This window comes from Crinia signifera, chromosome 4, assembly GCF_055691185.1.
Source record: "Crinia signifera chromosome 4, ASM5569118v1, whole genome shotgun sequence".
Lineage (NCBI taxonomy): Eukaryota > Metazoa > Chordata > Amphibia > Anura > Myobatrachidae > Crinia > Crinia signifera.
The window spans coordinates 249,839,281-249,860,760 of record NC_139220.1 but is presented as its reverse complement, the minus strand read 5'-3'; the positions used below and the strand labels follow the sequence as shown (position 1 = coordinate 249,860,760).

General features: G+C 44.1%; 2 protein-coding genes across 2 annotated transcripts in view; both read right to left on the bottom strand.

The window, feature by feature from the left end:
• Positions 1-21,480, bottom strand: part of ST8SIA2 (ST8 alpha-N-acetyl-neuraminide alpha-2,8-sialyltransferase 2) — a 230,055-nt gene that overhangs the window by 169,148 nt on the left and 39,427 nt on the right. The gene's annotated exons all lie outside the window — the stretch shown is intronic.
• Positions 10,197-14,371, bottom strand: LOC146075230 (uncharacterized). The gene is made up of 2 exons (XM_083184234.1): positions 13,499-14,371; positions 10,197-13,126 (listed from the first exon to the last, which is right to left on the bottom strand). The coding sequence occupies exons 1-2, from the start codon at positions 14,136-14,138 to the stop codon at positions 12,327-12,329; spliced, it is 1,440 nt and encodes a 479-aa protein (XP_083040360.1). The 5' UTR covers positions 14,139-14,371; the 3' UTR covers positions 10,197-12,326.

Genomic DNA, 21,480 nt, shown 5'->3' with positions numbered 1-21,480 from the left:
AGAAGCTGCTTCAGGTACCTTGGGCCTTGCTCATGTAGGGCTTTAAAACTCATTAATCTTGAAAATGATTTGCCATTTTTTGGGCAGCCAGTGAAGAGAGTAGAGAATGGGAGTGATGTGGCTAAAATGGGGCTGGTTGGTTAACAGCCTGGCAGCTGTGTTTTGTTCCAGCTGTAATCGGCGCAGTTCTTTTGCTGGTAGACCAAGGTAGAGGGCATTGCAGTAATCCAAACAAGATGATACAAATGCATATATGACTTTTGGCAGATCTTCAGAGGGTATTAAGTGTTTGATTCTGGCTATGTTCCTCATATGAAAGAATGAGGATTTGTTTGTGGCTGATATCTGATGTTTAAGTGTCAAGCCACCATCCAGTACCACGCCAAGATTCCACACATGTTCAGAGTTTTGTAATTCTGTACCCCCAAGTGTCAGTCCAGTTGGGTGGCTATGTTGCAGTCTTGCCCTTTGAGGTACTTGTGTATTATCATGGCGCCCATCGCATGGCATACCAATACTTAAGGTATGCGATGGCATGCGATGGACCCAATTTCAGCCTTTTCCTGGGCTGAGTATACAATTTTAAAATCGGGTCACATAGCATGCCATTACAATGGCATGCGATGCGACGTGATTTGCCATTGAGTCCCATGTTAAATGGCACCCCCAGACCCGATTTTAATTGTATACCCACCCTGATGGGTAATAAATATGTAAAATGCCCTCACTTTGTTAAAGGCCCCCCACTATCCACGCCAACCCGAAGTGTGGCGAGTGTGGCGAGTGCAGCGAGCCCGCGAGGGGCGGCGGTACGCATCCTCTGACCTTTTCATACCTCCATTATCCACGTCGGCGTGGAGTTGAAGTGTGGCGAGCGCAGCGAGCCCCGCGAGGGGGCGCGCATTACTTCACAGGTATACGTGTGCACTCGCCACACTTCGGGCTCGGTGGCTCGCTGTGCTCGCCACACTTTATAAAATCAACTCCAGATGGATAGTGGGGGTATGAAAAGGTCGTAGGACGCGTACCGCTGCACTCGCCACACTTCAGGTTGGCGTTCCTAGTGGGGTGGCGTTAACAATGAGGGGCATTTCACATACTCATGACCCATGAGGGTGGGTATACAATTAAAAATCGGGTCTGGGGGGCATTTAATTAAAAATCGGGTGAAATCGCGTCTCATCGCATTATATGCGATCATATCCCATGCGAGGCGACGCTATGTTTCATCGTACAATGCCCTGCGATGGAAATCGGGGGCGCCGTGATAATACACAAGTACCCCCTTTGATGTTGAGGTCCTATCATAAGGACCTCTGTTTTTCAGGATTCAGGCTCAGCCAACTGACACTCATCCATTCCTGGAGCTCAGCTAGACAGCCATTTAGGGTTGTTATTGGGTGTTCAATGCCCGGAGCAAAGGACAAGTACAGTTGTGTATCATCTGCATAGCAGTGGTAGACAAGGCCATTACCTTTTATGGTGAAGAGAAAGCACTCAATAGTGAGAGAGCTCTAAATAGTGTTAGTAGCAAATGTGAAAGTCACATTAGCATATTTGTGTATACTATTACAATGTAATGAAGTGTTACCTACAGAAGAGGGAATTGTGCCGTCACTGTTATTAACAAATGCAAAATTAAATTATTTCAATAGAAAGCACAATAGAAATTAAATACAAAAGACAAATAGAAATTAAAGACAAACAGCTGTTGTTATCCCCTTACAAATTAAATGGAAATCTTCTTTTCTGCAGTAATCCAAATGGAAATGCCAATTAAGTAGTGCAAATAAAAGGCCAAGGCTTCACATAATATAGCAGCTTTAGTAATTACATACTGTCAGCTAGAAAAGGTCAGGCCACAATTATCCAATCAGAAGTAGCCAGTTAGTGTTACCGACCATCTTTATCATCACTGCATTCTGTTACTGATGATGAAGACTGCTGTTTATATGTAGTTAAAACAAAACAGATCTCCCCAATAAAAAAAACTGTTTCAAGCTTTAGCACATAGCCTTTACTATATACGCATTAACATTGGGAGTATAAACATTATGGGATCCCCTAAAAAAAAAAAAAAAAGCCATAACCAGTATTCGGTTATAATGGGCTGTGCTGGGGAAACTGTAACCTAGAAACCAGCAGCATGTGACATTGTCAATAAACTTAATTTATACAGTACAATGCAGTTTGTTGTGAGTGGTTGTGTAGTGGTTAGTCATCACATGGATTATAACCAGTACAAACAAATACAGAGGAGTTGGAAGAAACAAGACAATCTCATTACAGATTTCCCGTGAACTCCCTGGCAAACGATATAATGCATACACATTGTACGATATTATTTAGTGATGTCATCAGGTTACCGCTCCATACATACAGTTGTGGGTGATCTAGTAAAAATTGAGCTGCGTGTATAGATGATGGCGGACATACTTAACAACCCACAGGAGCACGCATCATTAACAATACTGAGCGTACACACTGGACAATATGAAAAACAATATCACTCAGAAGGGTGTAATCTTGCTTAGTGTGTATGGGGATTTAGGTGAGCAAAAAGTAGAGAAATAGTCAGATGCAAAGTGTCAGTAATTGTGGGTAGCCTAATTTACAAACTTATGCTACTGATAATGCAAGTGTCCTAAGGAGTTGAAACAAGAAGCCACATGATCATGGTTTTTCCATCCACAAGCCCAGAGCCGGATATAGACCTCAATCCATAGTAGTACATTTTTGCTGCTGATTGCAGTCAGCATCGATAGAGTACTTTGGCTCACACTCTGCCGATAAATGCACAGTATACGTAGACATCACTTTATACAAATCTGTATCAGGTTTTTAGGTAATTGAAAGTAGGCTTATTACCTAGGCTTACCATACTATCCATTTATACTATCCATTTACTATCCATTTACACTAAGAATTACACAGGTTCTGCCTACATTTCACTTGGTTTTAAGTAGCCATAGGACCTGTGTAATCCTGGTTTGAAGGGATGGTACTTATATGTTAGTTGGGCGCCCACTATAGGTAGTACGCTCATACCCACACTATCCCTGTCGGCATGGAATTGATGTTATATTGTGTAGTGAGCGCAGCGAGCCACCGAGCCCAAAGCGTGGCGAGGGGCCGCAGAAAACTAAGCAAATAGCTTAGTGGGCGCCCAACTAACATATAAGTACCGAAGGGATAGTTTTGTAACCCTATTAATACCTGTGTCCCATTTAAAGTAAACTGACTGCCCACATACAGTGGATTAAACCATTTTGTGGGTCCAAACTTTTCTTATCCTGTGAAAGAACATTAACCCCTTCAGTGGCAATCCTGAGAATTTTCCGGGCTGTGCCTCAGTGCCCAGTCTGGCAAGCTCAGAAAATTCTTGAGATTGCCACTGTTTGGAGCCGGGCACTCTGCGCCTCCACACAGGTAGGGCCATGGTGGGAATCAAACCCATCACCTCAGTGCTGTGAGGCAGTAATGCTAACCAATACACCACTCGTACTGCCCCAATGTGATGTCACAATGTCACTGGGTAGTCTCCCTATGCTCCTTTAGGAATGTTTTGGATGGCCAGGATATCTCGATGGATACCCTTAGGACCGGCTGGGCCCTAGTAAGGTGCCTAGGTTGCCTTGTGGAAAATCTGACTTTGCCACAGCCGCAACATTCTAATTGGTATTGGTAATTGCACCAGCTCCATTCTGAGTGTAATAGATCCATCAGAAACAGGGTTCCTCTCTCTGTATGCACACCACAGAATACCACAGATCTCTAGTTGCACTCCCAGGAGTCAGATCTATTGTTTGCAGCTGTTATCACCAATAAACGCCCATTACATGCAAGAAGAGATTCACCCACATCCATCTGGTGATATGTCGCCTGGCAATAATGGGTAAATTTGCTTCTGAGCAGTCTTCTTAACTTACTATTCAGCTTAGGCATGATGTGCATGCCAAGAACCAGTGGCGGGTCCTTAGGTGGGGCAGCAGAACAGTCTAAAATTCATATAGGGAAGCCTCACCAAATACCAGTGAGTCCCAAGCGACTTTGTTTGGGGTGGCAGTGGGTGTAATTCCCACATCTGGAGCCACCACTGCTAGGAACAACACGGAACCAGCAATATTTTTATTTAAAAAAATTAACTCTTTATTACCCCAACACCCACCAAAACCACAATGTATCAGCAGAAACATTATTGTTTGGGCTTGATCAACATAGAGAATACAGACCTTGTTGAACACGCTAGACGTATCTGACATATGTCATGATAGAAGGACCACACATCACTGGATCTGTCATCAGCCTGGACTTGTGGACCACTTGCTGTTTTTATTATGTATTTGTTAGTTTCTATTGCAACATAAGCAACGTCAGTGATAATCATCAGCAGAAACATCACAAATCTTGAACGATCCGTTCAGCAGCCAAAATAGGTTCACCTCAGTCCAATTTCGCACAGACTTAAAAGGTGTTGGGCTCCTGGACTTTAGAATGAGGCTAGTGGCCTTCTGAACGCCGGCATCCCGATCACTAGGCTCTCAATACCATCCTCTCCAATATGTGCAGTGTATATGAGAGTGTCCCGTATACTGTGTCCAGAGGATAACTAATATGGTGTCTGTGAATAGTCTTTTTGATACACAAAACTTAAAGAGTTCATTCAAAGCAGAAAGGAAACATGATTTCTGTGTGAAGTGATAAGCTGGAACCTGTGGTTTGAGTGATATAATCTTACTGTGCCTTTTCAGTGTCCTGTATTCTATAGAAGGATTTACTGTATCTGCACTGTTTATATGATATCACAGTTATCCAGCAGAGTTATTTGTTTAGGTGTTGAAGATAACTGAGGAAAAAGTAAAATAATTTGTCAAATAATTTCCCTTGATTAAGGTATAATTTAACCAGGTTTATGGACATATACCAAAAAATTAAGTTCAACATCCATTTGCAGCCTTGCGAATAATTTTGCAGGCACTTGCAGGTGTAAGACATCTCTCTGGTGTCTTACATTTGCGAGCGCCCTGTACAAGAAGCGGGCGGGAAGATGACATCCGCTGCCTGCCCCCGCACCCGTGTCATGGGCGCATTTACATGGGCCCCTCACCCGCCTCGCATGCACATAAATGTCTATGGGCAAGTGCAATCTCTCCCCATCGCTCCCCTTCATGAACACGCAGGGGAGCATGCAGACTAAAATGAGGGCATTTATTTCTTAATAGAATTTCAGAAAGTATTTGTATTATTCCTCAATAATGACTGGGTATATTAGGTGTAGCATGAACGCTGTAATGGTTAGCATCACTGCCTCACAGCACTGAGGTCATGGGTTCAATTCGCACCGTGATCCTAGCTGTGCGGAGTTCATATATTCTCACCGTGCTTGCGTGGGTTTCCTCCGGGTGCTCTGGTCTCTATTAACATCCTTTAGTAGTCATCTTAATAAAACTTGTATATCCTGACTATTACTTATATATAAATGAGAGTCTGCTGGAAGCATAGCCAGACATTTGAGGGCCTCAGGACTGTCGGACAAGCTCCAAAAAAAGAGGGTGTGGATTACAGGATGCATGGCTAAAATCGGGACAGTTGGGAGGTATGCCAGGGTGGTGCTGGTGGGCGAATTCTATCCCCTGTCTGGAATAATGCCTACTTTCCAACTTTGACCATCTGGGTATCAGGATGTGCCGCGACAGAGACATACCCGCTTAAGGGGTGGCACCTTGGATGGGGGGCAGGGCCTAATGCTGCTGCCCAATATTTGCCATTTTGGAGGCATGTACAGCACTCCCCGAGCAACTGGGCAGCCCCAGGCGCCCTCACTGCTAACTGCCGTGCGATGTACAGTACAGTAGTACAGAAGAGTTTTTCTTTGCTGCATGAAACTTTTGATCACTCCTACATCTTTGGACAAATGCAATTCAAAGCAGGTTGTCTCCCAGTGGTAGTGCGTGCTCTCCATTTATAATACACATAGGATGGCAGAAGCATCTGAATTCAGAAGTAGGATATTGCATGGTTAAATACAATATGATTATTTTTAGAAAAAAAGTCCTTTTCATTTACCATTAGAGATCAAGCATATAAAGCAGCAGTGTTAGGACATTGAAAAATGTTAATGAGTCATAAATATTCAGCTGGGGATAATTAATATGACAGAATCTGAATCCTCTGTTAGCTTTTTATTGACACAGCTCCATAGAGGTTCAAGAGAACGAAAGATCTTTCACATTATTCAACATTATCGTTTTAGAAAGTTACTTTACAAGCTGAAACATGCAGAAGCACAGGCCATTTCTGCAACATATAAAAAAGAATCTACTAGGACATTAATTATAGCATTATATAATTGCATTATGTGAATATTATAATTACTCTGAATTATACTACATATAATAATGTAATTATACTGGCTATTAACAATTTTATTTTTCTATTACAAGCATCTTCTGGTATTAAATAAGTAAGCTATCTACTTAAAGGCACTCTTCCCAAAAGAAGAAAAGATACATACAGGGTACTTGCAGAATAATGACTGTCATAGAGAAATCTGTGCTACACATATTTTCAAGTTACTGCAGGCTATAATGCATTTTTGTCCATTGTAAAATAATCCCTTTCACCAGCTCCTGGTTATTCGCAAAGCACGTCAGACCAAATTTACCCTGAGATCCCCCTGCAACTCCTCGGGAGAGCTCACTAATGATTTGGCACTTGATGTGCCATTTTTTACATGTGATAAATCGCATGCAATTTATCACATGTAAATTTCCGGGGAGCTGCACTCTCAGCCAATCAGCAGCCGGCCTATCTTTTGAAGTTTTTAAAACAACTTCCCAGACACTGGGGACTGCCCACCACGATGCTGCACCCACACCCCCAGGGTTCAGCACAGCCTGGACCCCGTCCCTGCCCGCACCTTCACATAGGTGTGTGCCAGCGGTGCTTCACCGCTGGCACACACCTACTTGGACACCTATTTATCACTTGATCATTACGGCTATAGAAAACTTTTTAGGGGGTATTTATCAAACCAAAAAGCTCACAGAATTACTGCACTAGTGGAAAGGAGCAGACACAGCTTTGGGCAGGCTGTGTAGAACCCAAAGTTCAGTTTGCATTTTCTGCTCTGCTGCAGGTACTCATTGAGGTGGGTGAAGGGAGTAAAAAAAAAACTTGGAGAAGTAATTATGGGTTATAGTCACAAGTCAGGTTAAGGAAGCCTTACTGTACAGATGTTGTCAGTCAGTTCAAAGCACCTAAAAGGGACCGGAGTCGGAGGATCAGTCATTCTGCCTACCTGGACCTGATAAAGGTAAACTCCACCAAACATAATTTTTCTGTTGTGATTAGGTGAAGCTGCCATTACTCATGCCAGCATCTTAATCTCAAGTCAATATTTACTGCATGTATGAAAAAAATGCCTTTCTCAGAAGAAGGAATGAGTTCCAAAGTCTATTGAGGTTCATACAGGCATCATGTACCCCTAAACCCATAATGTTATAATGTCAAACCTAGGGGACAGGGCCACCACCGCTAAGAAGTAGAAAACTTCCCTGAGTGTCCTACAGGCTGTTCTAGTAGCACCACTAGCTCTAGTGTGCCATTCAGAACACTTTGCAAGCCCCATGCAGGTGCTGTAAGGCAGTGATGGTGCCACCCACAGTGCGCTGTACCATAAGCAATGGAACTACTTACACAGCACTAGCTATGGCTCCCCATTTCATTATTAACATTTACTTAAGTGTGCCCTGCAAACATCCTGCAAACTACTGCTGCTCTTTCAAGTCACTATAGGCTGTTAGCATGTTCTGTGTTATCAATGGTACACTTCCAAATAATCATCAACATTGAGGAAATTAAGCCTAGTGCCCTAGTGAGCCTACATCTATCCCCAGGGTCAGAGCCTATGCTTATAATCTTAGAAGGTGGAGGCAGTATACTTTGCGCCTCAAAATGGGCCAAGTGCAAAACCGGAGCTTGTCTCAGTTAAAGAGGAACAGCAACTGGTAGAGTCATGTGTTCATCTGGGACACATGATTTACACATGTTCTGGCTGCCTGTGTAAATCATAGGCACCTCAGTTAAAAGTTATAGTATGGTCAACTGCAATAACATCACATGTCTGAGTGACCAGATGTAAAAGTCTGGCTGATTTCTATGTAGATTGCATTTTGTTTATTTGGCTCTTTAAAAGGGTATACCCAAGCCTGTTACTGTGTTATTGGAGCATCATAGTATTGTATGGCTGCACAGTACTTATCCCAGGAGAGATTGATACCTTATTATATTGACTGGTGTTTATCTTGAGCTGTGAGAGTGCTTCCTACCCCCTCTCCCCCCATGGGAAACTGCAGTCTGCAGGTGATATGGCAGGATAGTCATGACCCCCCCCCAGAGTGGGACAGTTGGGAGGTATGGTAGTACTAGCATTCCATGTAACAATGTTACTTTAAAAAATACAAAAAAATACAAAAAGGGTCAAAGAAAATTACTGTGATTTTGTTTGTTGTAAACAACTTGCTTTTTCTAAATGTTCTTTCTGATTGAAAGGATAAGTTTGAAGGTTAGCTGGAGCTGGAATTTGTTAACAAATCAACCTCCACTTTCATTAGCATCAAAGTTCAACTATAATGCATTCACCTCTCCTGTCCTACACCCAGCGGGAGCCATTGTTTCTCCAATTTTATGTTCTTTCTTTAAAACAAGTGCTACACGAAGCAGAGTTATTTTCAATTGTGTTGTTTGGGAGGTTTTTCCTAAACAACAAGGTTTTAACTGTTTCTATTGACAAAAAAGGAACAGTATCTCAGTGTCTATAACATGCACTATAATAGTGTGTAATGTTATTATAAACAATATTAACTATGTACCTAATTCAGACCTGAATTATCGATAGACTGCACATGCATATGGCACGTAGTACAGGCCGTCATGCGATAAAAACTCGCTACTTTTTTTGATTGCTGGTCGTTTACAAGGTGATTGCCAAGAAAGCCGCCATTTGTGGGTGGTTCACGGATATTTTCTGGGAGTGTCAGGGGAAAATGCAGGAATGCCCAGACTGTAGAGGGGAACTCATATGACGTCAGCTCCGGCCCTGAACAGCCTGTTTCTGTCGCAGCTGCAGAGTAAGTCCTGGGCTACGCACAGACTGGAAAAAGTCCCGAACCATCAAATAATATCCCCAGTCTGTGTGAATGTGGGAATGTCTGATCCTTCCACAACTATGTAACAGATACAACCTGACTGAGGCCAGCACTGACGTCACACACATCCTCCCCAAAAACAGAAAACATCAGAGATCAAGTCTAAATAACCCCCTAAGGCTGACGAGAATGCTTGAAATCAGCTTCAGGTATAAAAGCTCAGGAGTAAATTTACTAAAGCTTGACTTTACTAAAGGTGATGTTGATCATAGAAAATAATCAGATCTATAATTTCTCTATTGTATCCTACAAAATGGTAGAATCTGATTGGTTGTTATGGGCAACATCCCCTCCCTAATTTTTAGAGTTTGTAGTTTTGTTAAAAATTGTTAATGAAGTAAAATATTCCGTATGACTGGCAACAAACTAGAAAGCCGCAGCTGGATCTTAGGTGTGCTGCAGGAGCAACTTGTTATTTAACTCTGATACATCAATAAATCTAAAATATGTTCCTTAACTGCAACATACCTGGACAATCTCCAGAAATATTTGCTGCTATCATATAAGATATGGAATCTATCAGTAAAAGTAGAACATTTTATCTTTTGCTTGCCATTAAATGGACAGATGAATACAGAGATACTGAAATATTGTTCGCAAGTGCTGATTTATTATGTAGCCTTACTGCATGCTGCCTGCAGGGGTTTCGTTTTCGAAACTGCATCTAAACAGTGGAATGCGGAGCAGAATACTTAAGTGACATTCATAAATATTGCTATGCATTATTCTAAATTGCTTTTTTAACTTTTTCTTTAGAAAACATCCACACCAGAACTTCTGCATTTGTAAGTTTTATTATTACACATGTTTAGGCCTTCATAGTGCATCTTTAACAAAGACATACCACCTCTCCTGCCAACTGATAACTTCCATTACTGCTTCCAAAATGTTGGCCATGGTGCTCTCTACATCTGGAATTTCTTACCTTTCCCTATCAGACTCTCCACCTTTCTATAAAACTTTGTACAGGTTCTCAGGAATCACTTATACCATGTTCTCATTGCCGCCCCTGCAAAATCCCGGGTTTTTCTTGCCGGGTTTTTGGCGGGGCACAGAGAATGGATACTTTTCTACCCCGTTCATACAGCACCTTAAACCCGGGAAATTCCCGTGTATGACGCGTTCACACTGCTTCCCCTGGTCTGCCCTGCCAACAAGTGTGTGAATATAAAAGCAGCTTTGATTGGCTGTTGAAAAAGTAGCTGTGATTGGCTGTTTTAGAAAGCAGCTGTTATTGGCTGGCTGAGGATGATGTCATATAAAGTGGCCTGTTTTTTCCAAGCACACTGCATTGCTGGAATCATGGCTGATGAGATGCTTTTGTTTTGCACCATTTTGCTGTTTCATGCAGCAAATGAGAGCTTGCTGCAGCTGCTTACATTGTGCTACCTTGCACAATGCACTTTGAAGAGGAGGAGAGCGCAATTTCTTGCTGAGAGAGACAGTGCTCGCCTTCATTATGTGCGAAGGAGAAGAGCTTTCATCACCTCCAGCGTTACCTCCATATTGAGGTTCAGCACATCCAGTACCCGGCGAATGTGGACCAGAGACTGCTCTCATGGCGAGGTATTTTGGTCTACAGTGGAGGGTTATGAGGATGACCAGTGGATGGAGCATTTTCGCATGTCACGTGGGACCTTTCAGTATGTGCTGGACCTTCTAACCCCTGCACTTTCCAGACAGACCACAAACTGCAGAATACCCATCTCACCTAGAAAGAGACTAGCGATAGCGCTATGGTGGTATGCTACACCGGGAGAATACCGCACAGTCGCCTGCTTGTTTGGAGTGGGGAGATCCACTGTATGCACTATAGTCCATGAGGTGACGCAGGCTTTGCTGGAAGGACTTTACCGTCGTTTCATCACCTTACCTCAAGGACAAAGGTTGGACGACATCATCGCTGGTTTCCTGCATCGTGGATATCCACAGTGTGCTGGAGCTATAGACGGTACACACATTCCTATTATTGCCCCCACAGAAAACCATGCGGATTACTTTAATCGCAAAGGCTGGCACTCCATAATTCTACAGGCTGTAGTGGACCACAAATATTGGTAAGTACATTTTTTTATGATAATATTAAACTGTACTTTGCGTATTGCTAGGGTAACTAAACAGAAATCTTAACACTTTATATTTTCAGCTTCACTGATGTCTTCATTGGCTGGCCTGGCCGTTCCCATGATGCAAGGGTTCTAGCAAATTCGGACCTATACCTTATTGCTGAGGAGAAGCAGGATGGCTGGTTGTTCCCTAGAGAGGTAAAGATATGTTTTTGCATGTTGCAGTTGGGATATTTTTAGTGTTATGTATGCATGTATGTATAACCAACGTACCACATGTATTGTTGTTTTTCAATGTCTCTCTTTACACCGGTAGAGAAAAGTGGCAATCTGAATAGCATACTTGTACTCCAAGAATTCCATATTGTAACTCTTATTTTACTTTGCAGAAATCGAAGATCATCGATGGGGTGGAGATCCCAGTACATATAATCGGGGATGCAGCATACCCATTACGACGATGGTTAATGAAGGGGTTCACCCAGCGCCATCAACTTACCCCGGAACAAATTGATTTCACCCACACCCTCAGTTCTGCACGAATGGTGGTAGAAAATGCCTTTGGCCGTCTAAAAGGCCGTTGGCGTTGTTTAATGAAGCGCAATGACATTGATACCAGCTTCATGCCTCATGTAGTTGCTGCCTGCTGTGTGTTGCACAACATATGTGAGTTTAAGAAAGAACAGTTTCTACCAGAATGGACCGTACTGGAGCCTGAGGAATCAGATCACTCTGCAGATTCTGAGATGTATGAGGGGACAAACACATGTGCAGAAGACATTCGCAACACCATTACCAATAACATATTTGCTTTAACCCACTAGTGTACTATAGTTTTTAATTTTCAATAAACTTCAAAAACATTTCTGTTTGTTTGTACATATTTTATTCATATGTACAACATATATTTTTTTAGTTAAATAGCATAAAGTGTACCAAAAATGCACATAGAAAAATATAATAAAACTGTAATGACAATACCCAAATGCCTTACATAACTTCTGTACAGGCCGGGTGGGCAGACAAATAAACAAAAAGTCAATAAACACCTCTACAGCACATGGTAGCGGGGGTTTTCCTTTCTTGGAGCCGTTCGATTCTCCGCATGACTATGTGGACCAGCCGCATAATCAAGGCAGTGTGGTGGAACTGTGGGAGGCTGAGTTGCACCCGGTGTACGCTCAGGGAAATGGCAGTGATTTGCTGGAGGCTGAGGTGTCCCAGCAGCATACTCGGGGCACTGCGGAGGAACTGGTGGAGGCTGAGGTGCACCAGCTGTACGCTCTTGGAAATGTCGAGGATTTGCTGGAGGCTGTGGTGTCCCAGACGCATACTCTGAGGAGTGCGGTGGAACTGGGGGAGGCTGAGGTGGACCTGCTGTACGCTCAGGGAAATGGAGGTCATTTGCTTGAGGCTGAGGAGTCCCAGCAGCATACTCAGGGAAAAGGTGTGACATTGGTGGTGGGTGAGGTGTGCTGTATGGCACCATGTTCCCCTGGGTTGGGCCTACAAAATTTGGTTGGCCTGCGCTATACATTGGATAACCATACTGAAAATTATTGTGTGGTGGCTGGGGCAGTGCATGGCCTTGTGCCCTAAATAGACTATTAAGGAACTCCATCTGCGTATCTCGGTTCTCTCGATTGATACGCTCATGCATACCAACAATGGCAGTAATGAACGTGTTCTGTAGGTCACGCTCATTGTCCATAAATCGCTGCAGACGAGCATCTTCATGAACTTGCATCGAATTATCCATTTCCTTCAGGTGTTCAAGCATTACGGTGGTCATTGCTTTTGTGGCTTGTTCCATCTTAGTGGACCTCTTTCTTCTCAGTGGCACATTATAAACTATGGGAAAAACAAACAACACATTACTATGCAAGACTATAATAATGTTACTTCTCCTTCTACCCAAAAGACATTGTTGTTGCCCATGCACTTGGAAAACCATCTGTGCTGAAGGCTAGATATCAGTAAAACCTTAACTTCTCATTCAGACGTGTTAGCAATGTTGCTGACAGGCCTGAATCAGATCCCCTCTGCACAGATGCATGTGGATGTTAAATTTCAAAAATACTTAAATAAAAAAGCAGTGTTGGCACATGCATGCTTGAGGCCTTTTCCCTCCTGCACTCTTGCTACATGCTGCGACATATTTCTTTAATAAACAAAAATATAGTACTGTGTAATAATGGTGTGTGTAAAAAGTTATAAACTTACTGTTGGTCCGCAACTTTGGACGTGCACTCTGTGGCAATGCTTCAAAGGCTGGACTTCCTTCAGCAGGTAGTGATGATGCAGGCGTTGATGGTGGTCGCTGCAAAGGTGATGGCGGATGCTGCACAGGTGAAGAGAATGCCGTGGGGCCTACAGCTGAATTGTGGGAGTTAAATGATGAATCCAGAACTTCACATTGGGCTTCACCATGGACTGAGCGGGAATCCATTTCACTGTCTGTGGCCTCAAGGTCAATGGGTGACGCTGCTGCTGCTACTGCGTTTTCTTCACAGACACTTGCTGCACTGCCAGCAAAACTGCTGGAGGAGGACAGTGATATGGGATTAGCCAGTGCAGAGTTCCCAAAGATGACATTACACTGGTCATAAAATGGCCAGTCCATACGGGCACCACCACTCTTCCTCCTGTTTAGGTCATGGACCTTAGCATACTGCTTCCGCAGGGCTTTGAGTTTATTCACTACCTGTTGCTGCGTTTTGACGATGCCACGGGCAGACAGGATTTTGGCGATGTTGTAGTAAACAACGGAGTCCTTCACTGTGCCGGTCACTTGCTTTTTTATCTCCTCCTCTCCTCTCACTGCTAGCAGCTCGAGCACTTCCTCATCCCTCCAGTGCGACATGTCTGCTCTCCTCGACGCAGCATATGGACGTCAGACGCAGCATGAAATGGACGTCACGTCACATGATCACATCCGCCAATGAGCTTCTTTTTTTCCATCATGTTTGAAAAACCCGTGTCTGCGCTGTTCAGACTGAAGTACACCCGTGTTTTACCCAGGAAAAACCCTGCAAAAAACCCGTGTGTAATTCCCGGGGCATAACACCCGGGAATTTCAAAAGGACGCGTTCACACTGAGACATGACACGGGAAATTACCGCTCGCCCTGCCAAATACCCGGGTTTTTTAGGCAATGAGAACGGGTAATTCATGAAACCTAGCCTGTTCAGTGCTGTCTATCCTACCTGTGTCACCCCTGTCTGTCTGCCCTCCTTTTTAGGATGTGCAAGCCCTCTCCCCTCACATGCTCTTCAGTTTCTTAAGGCCCCCATACAGTAAGGAATTTCACCCATTTATGGCAGACCGGGCAAAGAAATCAAGTGAAATTGGGCAAAATAGCATGTGTGTAACATCCCATCCAGTGATCATATGGGCTGCACGCAACAGCTCCAGGTGGGATCTACTCCAGGCAGTAGGGAATAGGGATCGCATGCCATACATGCAGAAGTACCGCATGCAATGTATTGCATGCAATCCTGCTGCCCAGGAAGGTCCAGTCATATAGTTTATGGGGGCCTTTACTTAGAATATCTTCTACTTCATATGTCCTACAATAATAATAATAATAATAATAATAGCAATAATAATAATACTAATAATACATTTACAGTATTTATATAGTGCTCAGTCTTCAATAGTATCAAGGTAATTAACAGGATTACATAATACAGTACAGAAACAATTAAGTACATGATAAGCTGCTTCAGGTACCTTGGGCCCTGGTCATGTAGAGTTTTGAAAGTCAGTAGACCAATCTTGAAGATGAATTGCCAGTGGAAGGAGTATAGAATGGGTGATATGTGGCTGGAATAGGTCTGGTTGGCCATACAATTGTTTTGTTGGGAGACCAAGGTAGAGAGCACTGCAAAAAGGCATGGGGTATAGCACAGAACCTTGTACGACACCACTTTGCACTGGCACTGGTGAGAAGTACAGATGGAGCGAGCTCCATCTTTGCACGTCCTGGCGATAGAATCGCCAGCCCCGCCAGCGGCTGGCTGCCGCCAGGGGCGGGCGCACACGAGACACTCGCGCGCCCCTTTGCAAACGGAGCCTGCCGCTGGTCCCTGCCGCCTCCCCAGCTGGTCCCCCTCGCTTCACCGACCCCCCCCCCCCCCACCGAACTGGGCAGCATCTCCCTGAAGCGGAGACGGGCAGGGAGACGCGGCCCAGCCGCTGTGATACTGGGACGCACGTGCGTGTGAGACGCACGCGCGTCCCAGTCTCTATTGCCGGCGCTCTCCAGTGAAAGGGATCTGGCGAGCGCCGGCCAAGGATGATGCCCGCTCCATCTTTAATTTTAGCAAGCTTAGGACAAACAGAATCCCATGGTCTATGGCAGGGGTTCCCAACCTTTTTTATCTCTCGTACCCCTTGATTAGACTTTTCATTTATGAGTACCCCCTCCTCTCAATTTGGAATATCCACTGTACTTTTGAGTGGAGTGTAAGTGAGTGGTATGCCTGTAATAATGCGTGTCCTTATAATAAGAAGTAGCGGAGGAGTAGTGTACGTTCAGGAATTCTGTCCCTCTGTGTCTGGCCGCTGGCTGTGTACTGCCATCAAGGTTCCCACTAATGCCTGTAGGATTAATGCCACTGCTTTCTCCACATCTGACATAGGGCAGATGATTGCTGACGTCTGAGGGCAGCTCAAGTAGCCCCCAGTGGATTGCTGATCAGGCAAAAGCATGAGAAGACGCTGATAACGCTGCGGATAGAACGCAGCTGATAACGCTGCAGATCCGGCCATGCATATGCCCCCAAAAGGTGCATAATCTACTGAAAAATGTATCTATGATAGTATAGAATGTTCTGTTATTTAAAAATACTACTTAAAAGCCTGTCAATATGATGGACACCAGGGCCGGAGTATGGGAGGGAGCTACTCGCACAGGAGCTGCTGAGTTACTAAAACAAGGGACCCAAACAGCTGTCCAGGACTCAGCTGATGGCACAGCAGAAGTGCTGGGTGTGAGGGGCACCTGTTCAGTGCCATTTTTAGACAATCTGGCTTCCAGTGCAAACACATTTGCAAGCTCACCCAAAAAGGGGCTTGGCCTCACTGCCATGGCATGGCTTTATAGGAAAAGACTACATTACACTGAATAGTGCCACTTGCACAATATTATGCCTGCACAGTAATGCTCCTTGCACCATTGAATGCCCCACATAGTTATGGCCCTTGCACTGTATTATGCCCCAAACAGTAATGCCCCTTGCACCATATTACATGCCCCACACATTAATGCCCCTTACACCATATTATGCCTCACACAGTAATACTGCCCATTACTAATTTTAGCCATGTCATGTGACTCATGCTGAGAACCAGAACCAGAGGAGTTCCTCTCCTTACCACTCAGCCGGTCTAGTACTTTACTCTCCTCTGCTTCTGCAGCAGGAGAAATATCGTTGGGAACATCCTCTTAACTCAATATATGAAAAGCACAATAACTGTCAGAAAGCATTAAACACAGGGGAAAGACAATATGTCCTCTTTCTCCCCTCTAGGTTCAAATTGAGTGGGACAGAGGCATAAATGACAGTACTAAGAACCCTCATTCACTGAAATCTCTTGACATGTGTTTCTAACACATACTGTATGTAGCCCAGAATGTGAATAACTGTAATCTCATCTTGTGATATTATAAAAATTCCCAACTGTCGTTACTATCATATTCTTCCGCGATCACACTGGAATGTTAGTGTCTATTTTATGAACATTCCATTGACCAGCACACAGGATGATGAGGCGATCCTTGTAATGTGATCATAGAAATAAGACCCAGGATACAACTGCAAATGCCAAGCAGCAGCACAGAGAACTTTGGAAAACTGTGGTCTGATGTAAAGAGAAGATTTCTGTTTTCAAACAACAGTTCCATCGCACTCGCAAATAGTTTAATGATAATGAAATTACTACAGCCGTATGGCCCTGCCAATTTTGCAACAATGACTCATTCCTCTCAATTTTTACATAATTTATACATCTATTGGCCAGATGCACTAAGATTCAAAAGTGATAAAGTGGAGAGTGATAAACAGCCAGCCAATCAGCTCCTGCCTGCCATGTCACAGACTGTGTCTGAAAAATGTCAGGCAGGAGCTGATTGGCTGATTGTTTATCACTCTCCATTTTATCATTTTTGAAGCTTAGTACATCTGGCCCTCTATCTTTTAGCAAAATCTACACTAATGCTGACCATACACTTATGAGATATTGTATACAATTCAATTTCGACCTTATCTGTTCGTTAATTTTATGTACCATGCGACGCAATGTTTGGGCCACGAATGTTGTGTAAATAGATATTATGTGCTGCACATAATATTAATTGAATTGCATGAGCGATCGCATGTGGTTTTTAACCAAGCCCTCTGATTGGCTGGGAGAGAGCTCTCTCAGCCAATCAGCGGACGCCTGAATGTGAGGCCTTTTATTGGCTGAGAACTCTCTCAGCCAATCAGAGGGTCGACCAAGTCATTTTGAATGTTTTTCAAATTTTGCCACTTGCCGCTGATTACTACTGCACACCAGCACTCCTGCCACCAGCTCAGATACACTGATACCCACCACCAGCGCTCCTGCCGCCCACTAATCACATTGTGAACGATCGCATGAGGTTAAAAACCACATGCAATCACTCATGCAATTCAATTAATATTATGTTCAGCACAAAATAGCTATTTACGTGACATTCGACCGACTGGCCCAAGCAACGCATCGCATGGTACATAAAATTACCGAACAGATGTGGTCAAAATCTAATGATTATATACAATATCTCATATATGTATGGGAAACAGTAGTGTAGATTCTGCTAAAAGATAGAGACATATAACTTATGTAAAAATTGGAAGGAATGAGTCATTGTTGCAAAACTGGCAGGGCTGTAAGGCTGTAATCCCATGATCATTAAACTGTTTGCGAGTGCGATTGAACTGTTGTTTAAAAACAGAAATCTTCTCTATACATCAGACCATAAAGTTTTCCAAATGTCTCTGTGCTGCTGCTGCTTGGCATTTGCAGTTGTTGTATTGTGCGTCTTATTTCTATAATCACATTACAAGGATCTTCTCATCACTAACTAGGCTGCACACCAGCCCTCCTGCCGCCCACTGCCAGCCCTCTTTCAGCTCCTGATGCTATCGCAGGTGGCATGCGACATCGGGTGTTGGATAAAAAGCACTTGGGCACCATAACATGTGATTGGATGCGAAGGGACATCTTATTGCAATGTTGCATCGCATCGGACAGGGCCGTAACTAGGGGGGGGGCACGTGCACCGGGCGCTGGAGGGGGGGGAGCGCTATTGTGCAGCGGCAGCAGCGGGTGTGATATATGTGGACTGAGAGAGGAGAGCCCAAACCCCTCCATTGTGATTGGGGCAGTCAGGGGTTAACATCCTCAGCGGGGGACCCAGCTCCTGTACATGTGCAGGTAGCATGAGACCCCCGTCCCTGATTGGCCGGCGGTGTGAGCGGGAGAGAGAGGAAGGAGGAGGTGACCGCCGGGGAAGAGAGAAATGATGGTAGCCGAATAGTGGAGCGGGATCACGGAGCACCAGAGGCGGCCCTTGAAGCAAGTAGAGCCGGGGAGGAGAAGCCTGACGCGGTGGAGCCGGAGGTTGAAGCGGCGCGCCGGGAGTGACAGCCGGGCGCCTGTGATAGCTGGCAGAGGAGACAGGACGCGAAGGAGCCAGGGAGCCTCGCGGTAGCACCAAGGAAAGCGGGAGCAGCCTCACGGGGGAAGAGAGGTCAGTGACGGGGCAGAGAGTCGCGCTCCCGTTCAGCAGGAGCACCCAAGCCGGGAGAGGGAGCCTGGCAGCAGGAGGCAGAGGGCCAGTGGTCCCGTGAGGCGGCAGCAGAGTGGCAGCAACCAGGAGGAGCAGTGGGACCCAACGGTGAGTCCCTTTCAACCCCCTTTGACCCTTCCGGGAGGTCATTCTATTCTCCCTGTCTGGACAGGGGAGATCCACCCAATATGGACAGTGCAGCCAAGGCTTGACCAATTAGGAGACATTCCAGCACCTAAGAGAAAATGGGAGAGGAAGGCAGCAGGGAACAGACTGAGTTTATTTAACCCCATTGTTACCCACTGGCTCTATGTAGCTGAGAGGACTGGGGAAATCCCTAGTTGAACTTATTAATAAGCAGCATACTGCTGATACTGCGCTGATGGTTTTGAAAAGACTTGCCGGATGCTGATTGGCTGAATTCAGCCAATCAGCGTCCGGCAAGTCTTTTCAAAATCTGGGGGGGGGCGACCAAATGACTGCCGCCCTGGGCACCGAAAGACCTAGTTTCGGCCCTGTATCGGATCGCACAAATGTATGGGCAACATAACAACTGTCTGAAATTGATGTTCTAGAAGTAATTTAGAAAAAAATGTAAACTTGTCTCCAAAGTTTTAAAAATCTTAATAAAAATAACTGGGGTAGATGTATGAAGCAGTGATAAGGGAGAAGTGATAAAGTGCCTGGTACCAATAAGCTCTTGACTGTCCCTTTTTAAATCCAGCCTGTAAGTTAACAGTTAGGGACTGATTGGCCGGTGATAAAGTACCAGGCACTTTATCACTGCTTCATACATCTACCCCTGTGTTCTTTCTTAACAGCTATTTATATAGCGCACAGATATTACACATGACTCTACAGAGCATTATTAGGAATTTTGGGCCTTATTCTAGTTCAATCTCTGACAAAATCCTTCTTAGATGGACAAAACCATGTGCACTGCAGGTGGGGCAGATGTTACTTGTGCAGAGAGAATTCGATTTGGGTGGGGTTTTACTTCAAAGTGAGATCTATATTGCAGTGTAAAAATAAAGCAGCCAGTATTTACCCTGCACAGAAACGGAATAACTCACCCAAATCTAATTCTCTCTGCACATTTTACATCTGCCCCCCTGCAGTGCACATGGTTTTGTCCTAGAGATTGAACTAGAATAAGGCCCTTAGTTTCTAATCTACATTCCCTATTATTTATCAGACGCCATGATCTTGGATTGTGCGAAGAAACTTGAGTAACAAAGGAAGAGCATATAAACGCCACATACGGTAGATTGGTCCCTAGTTAATATTAAACCCATGACATCAGTGATGTGAAGCAGCAGCACTGATCAGTGCACCACTGTGATGCCCATTATTGGTATTATGAGTAAATCATAACAGCTGTATGATAGCAACATTTTTAATGTACAAATGTGGACAAAAGCTGCCATGATTGTATACTGCCTGCTTATGTCATGCACCCTGATGTTACAGTACGAATGCATTCATTTCTAGAAGACTCTACTGTATCTCTCGTGTTTTGTTATATTCTCACACAGTAACACCGTAATTGTGTTCTCTTAGCTCTCTGCAGCTTGCTAAACTGGACTGATCTAATGAATAATGCTGTGCTCACTATTGTGAATGTAACAATCTATTCACAACAAGTATTGTGACCATAACAAAGCGTAAGATCCTTAGAGTTCAAAATACAGAAGGAAGCTCATCATCTATATACATAGTTACATAGTAGGTAAGGCTGAAAAAAGACTTGCGTCCATCTAGTTCAACCTGGTATAGATATCCATTGCTGATTTGGTAGGTTCTGGCATTTTACAGACAAATTATATTTCTTATTTGTACCCATGGATGTTTTTCTCCAGTAAATGTTTGTCCAACTTTGCCTTGAACGCATTTAATGAGCCAGCCGTTACCACCTCTCTGGGAAGAGAGTTCCAGAGTTTGACTGTTCTGACCCTAAAGAAATTCTTTCTACTAGCTGAATGAAATCTTTTTTCTTCTAATCTATACTCATGCCCTCGCGTCCTAGATTCCTTTCTAGTAGAAAATAGGGTGTGTGACAGTTCCTTATATTGGCCCTTGATATACTTGTACATGTTGAGCATGTCCCCCCTTAAACGTCTCTTTTCTAATGTAAATAGTCCCAAATTGCTTAATCTCTCCCCGTAGCTTAAATTCTCCGTTCCCCTAATAAGCTTTGTTGCTCGCCTTTGGACTTTTTCTAATTCTATGATGTCCTTTTTATAGTGTGGGGCCCAGAACTGTACTCTGTACTCTAGGTGAGGTCTCACCAATGCTTTATATAGTGGCATAATTACCCTTGAGTCCCTAGTTTCCATTCCCCTCTTAATACATGCCAGAATTTTGTTGGCCTTTTTTGTAGCTACAT

What these genes read in the sequence shown, in the direction of transcription:
- LOC146075230 (XM_083184234.1), bottom strand. Translation starts at nt 14,138, where the DNA reads ATGTCGCACTGGAGGGATGAGGAAGTGCTCGAGCTGCTAGCAGTGAGA. An exon ending in TCCAAAGTTGCGGACCAACA is followed by an intron (nt 13,127 to 13,498) that starts GTAAGTTTATAA and finishes TTTTTCCCATAG; the next exon opens with TTTATAATGTGCCACTGAGA.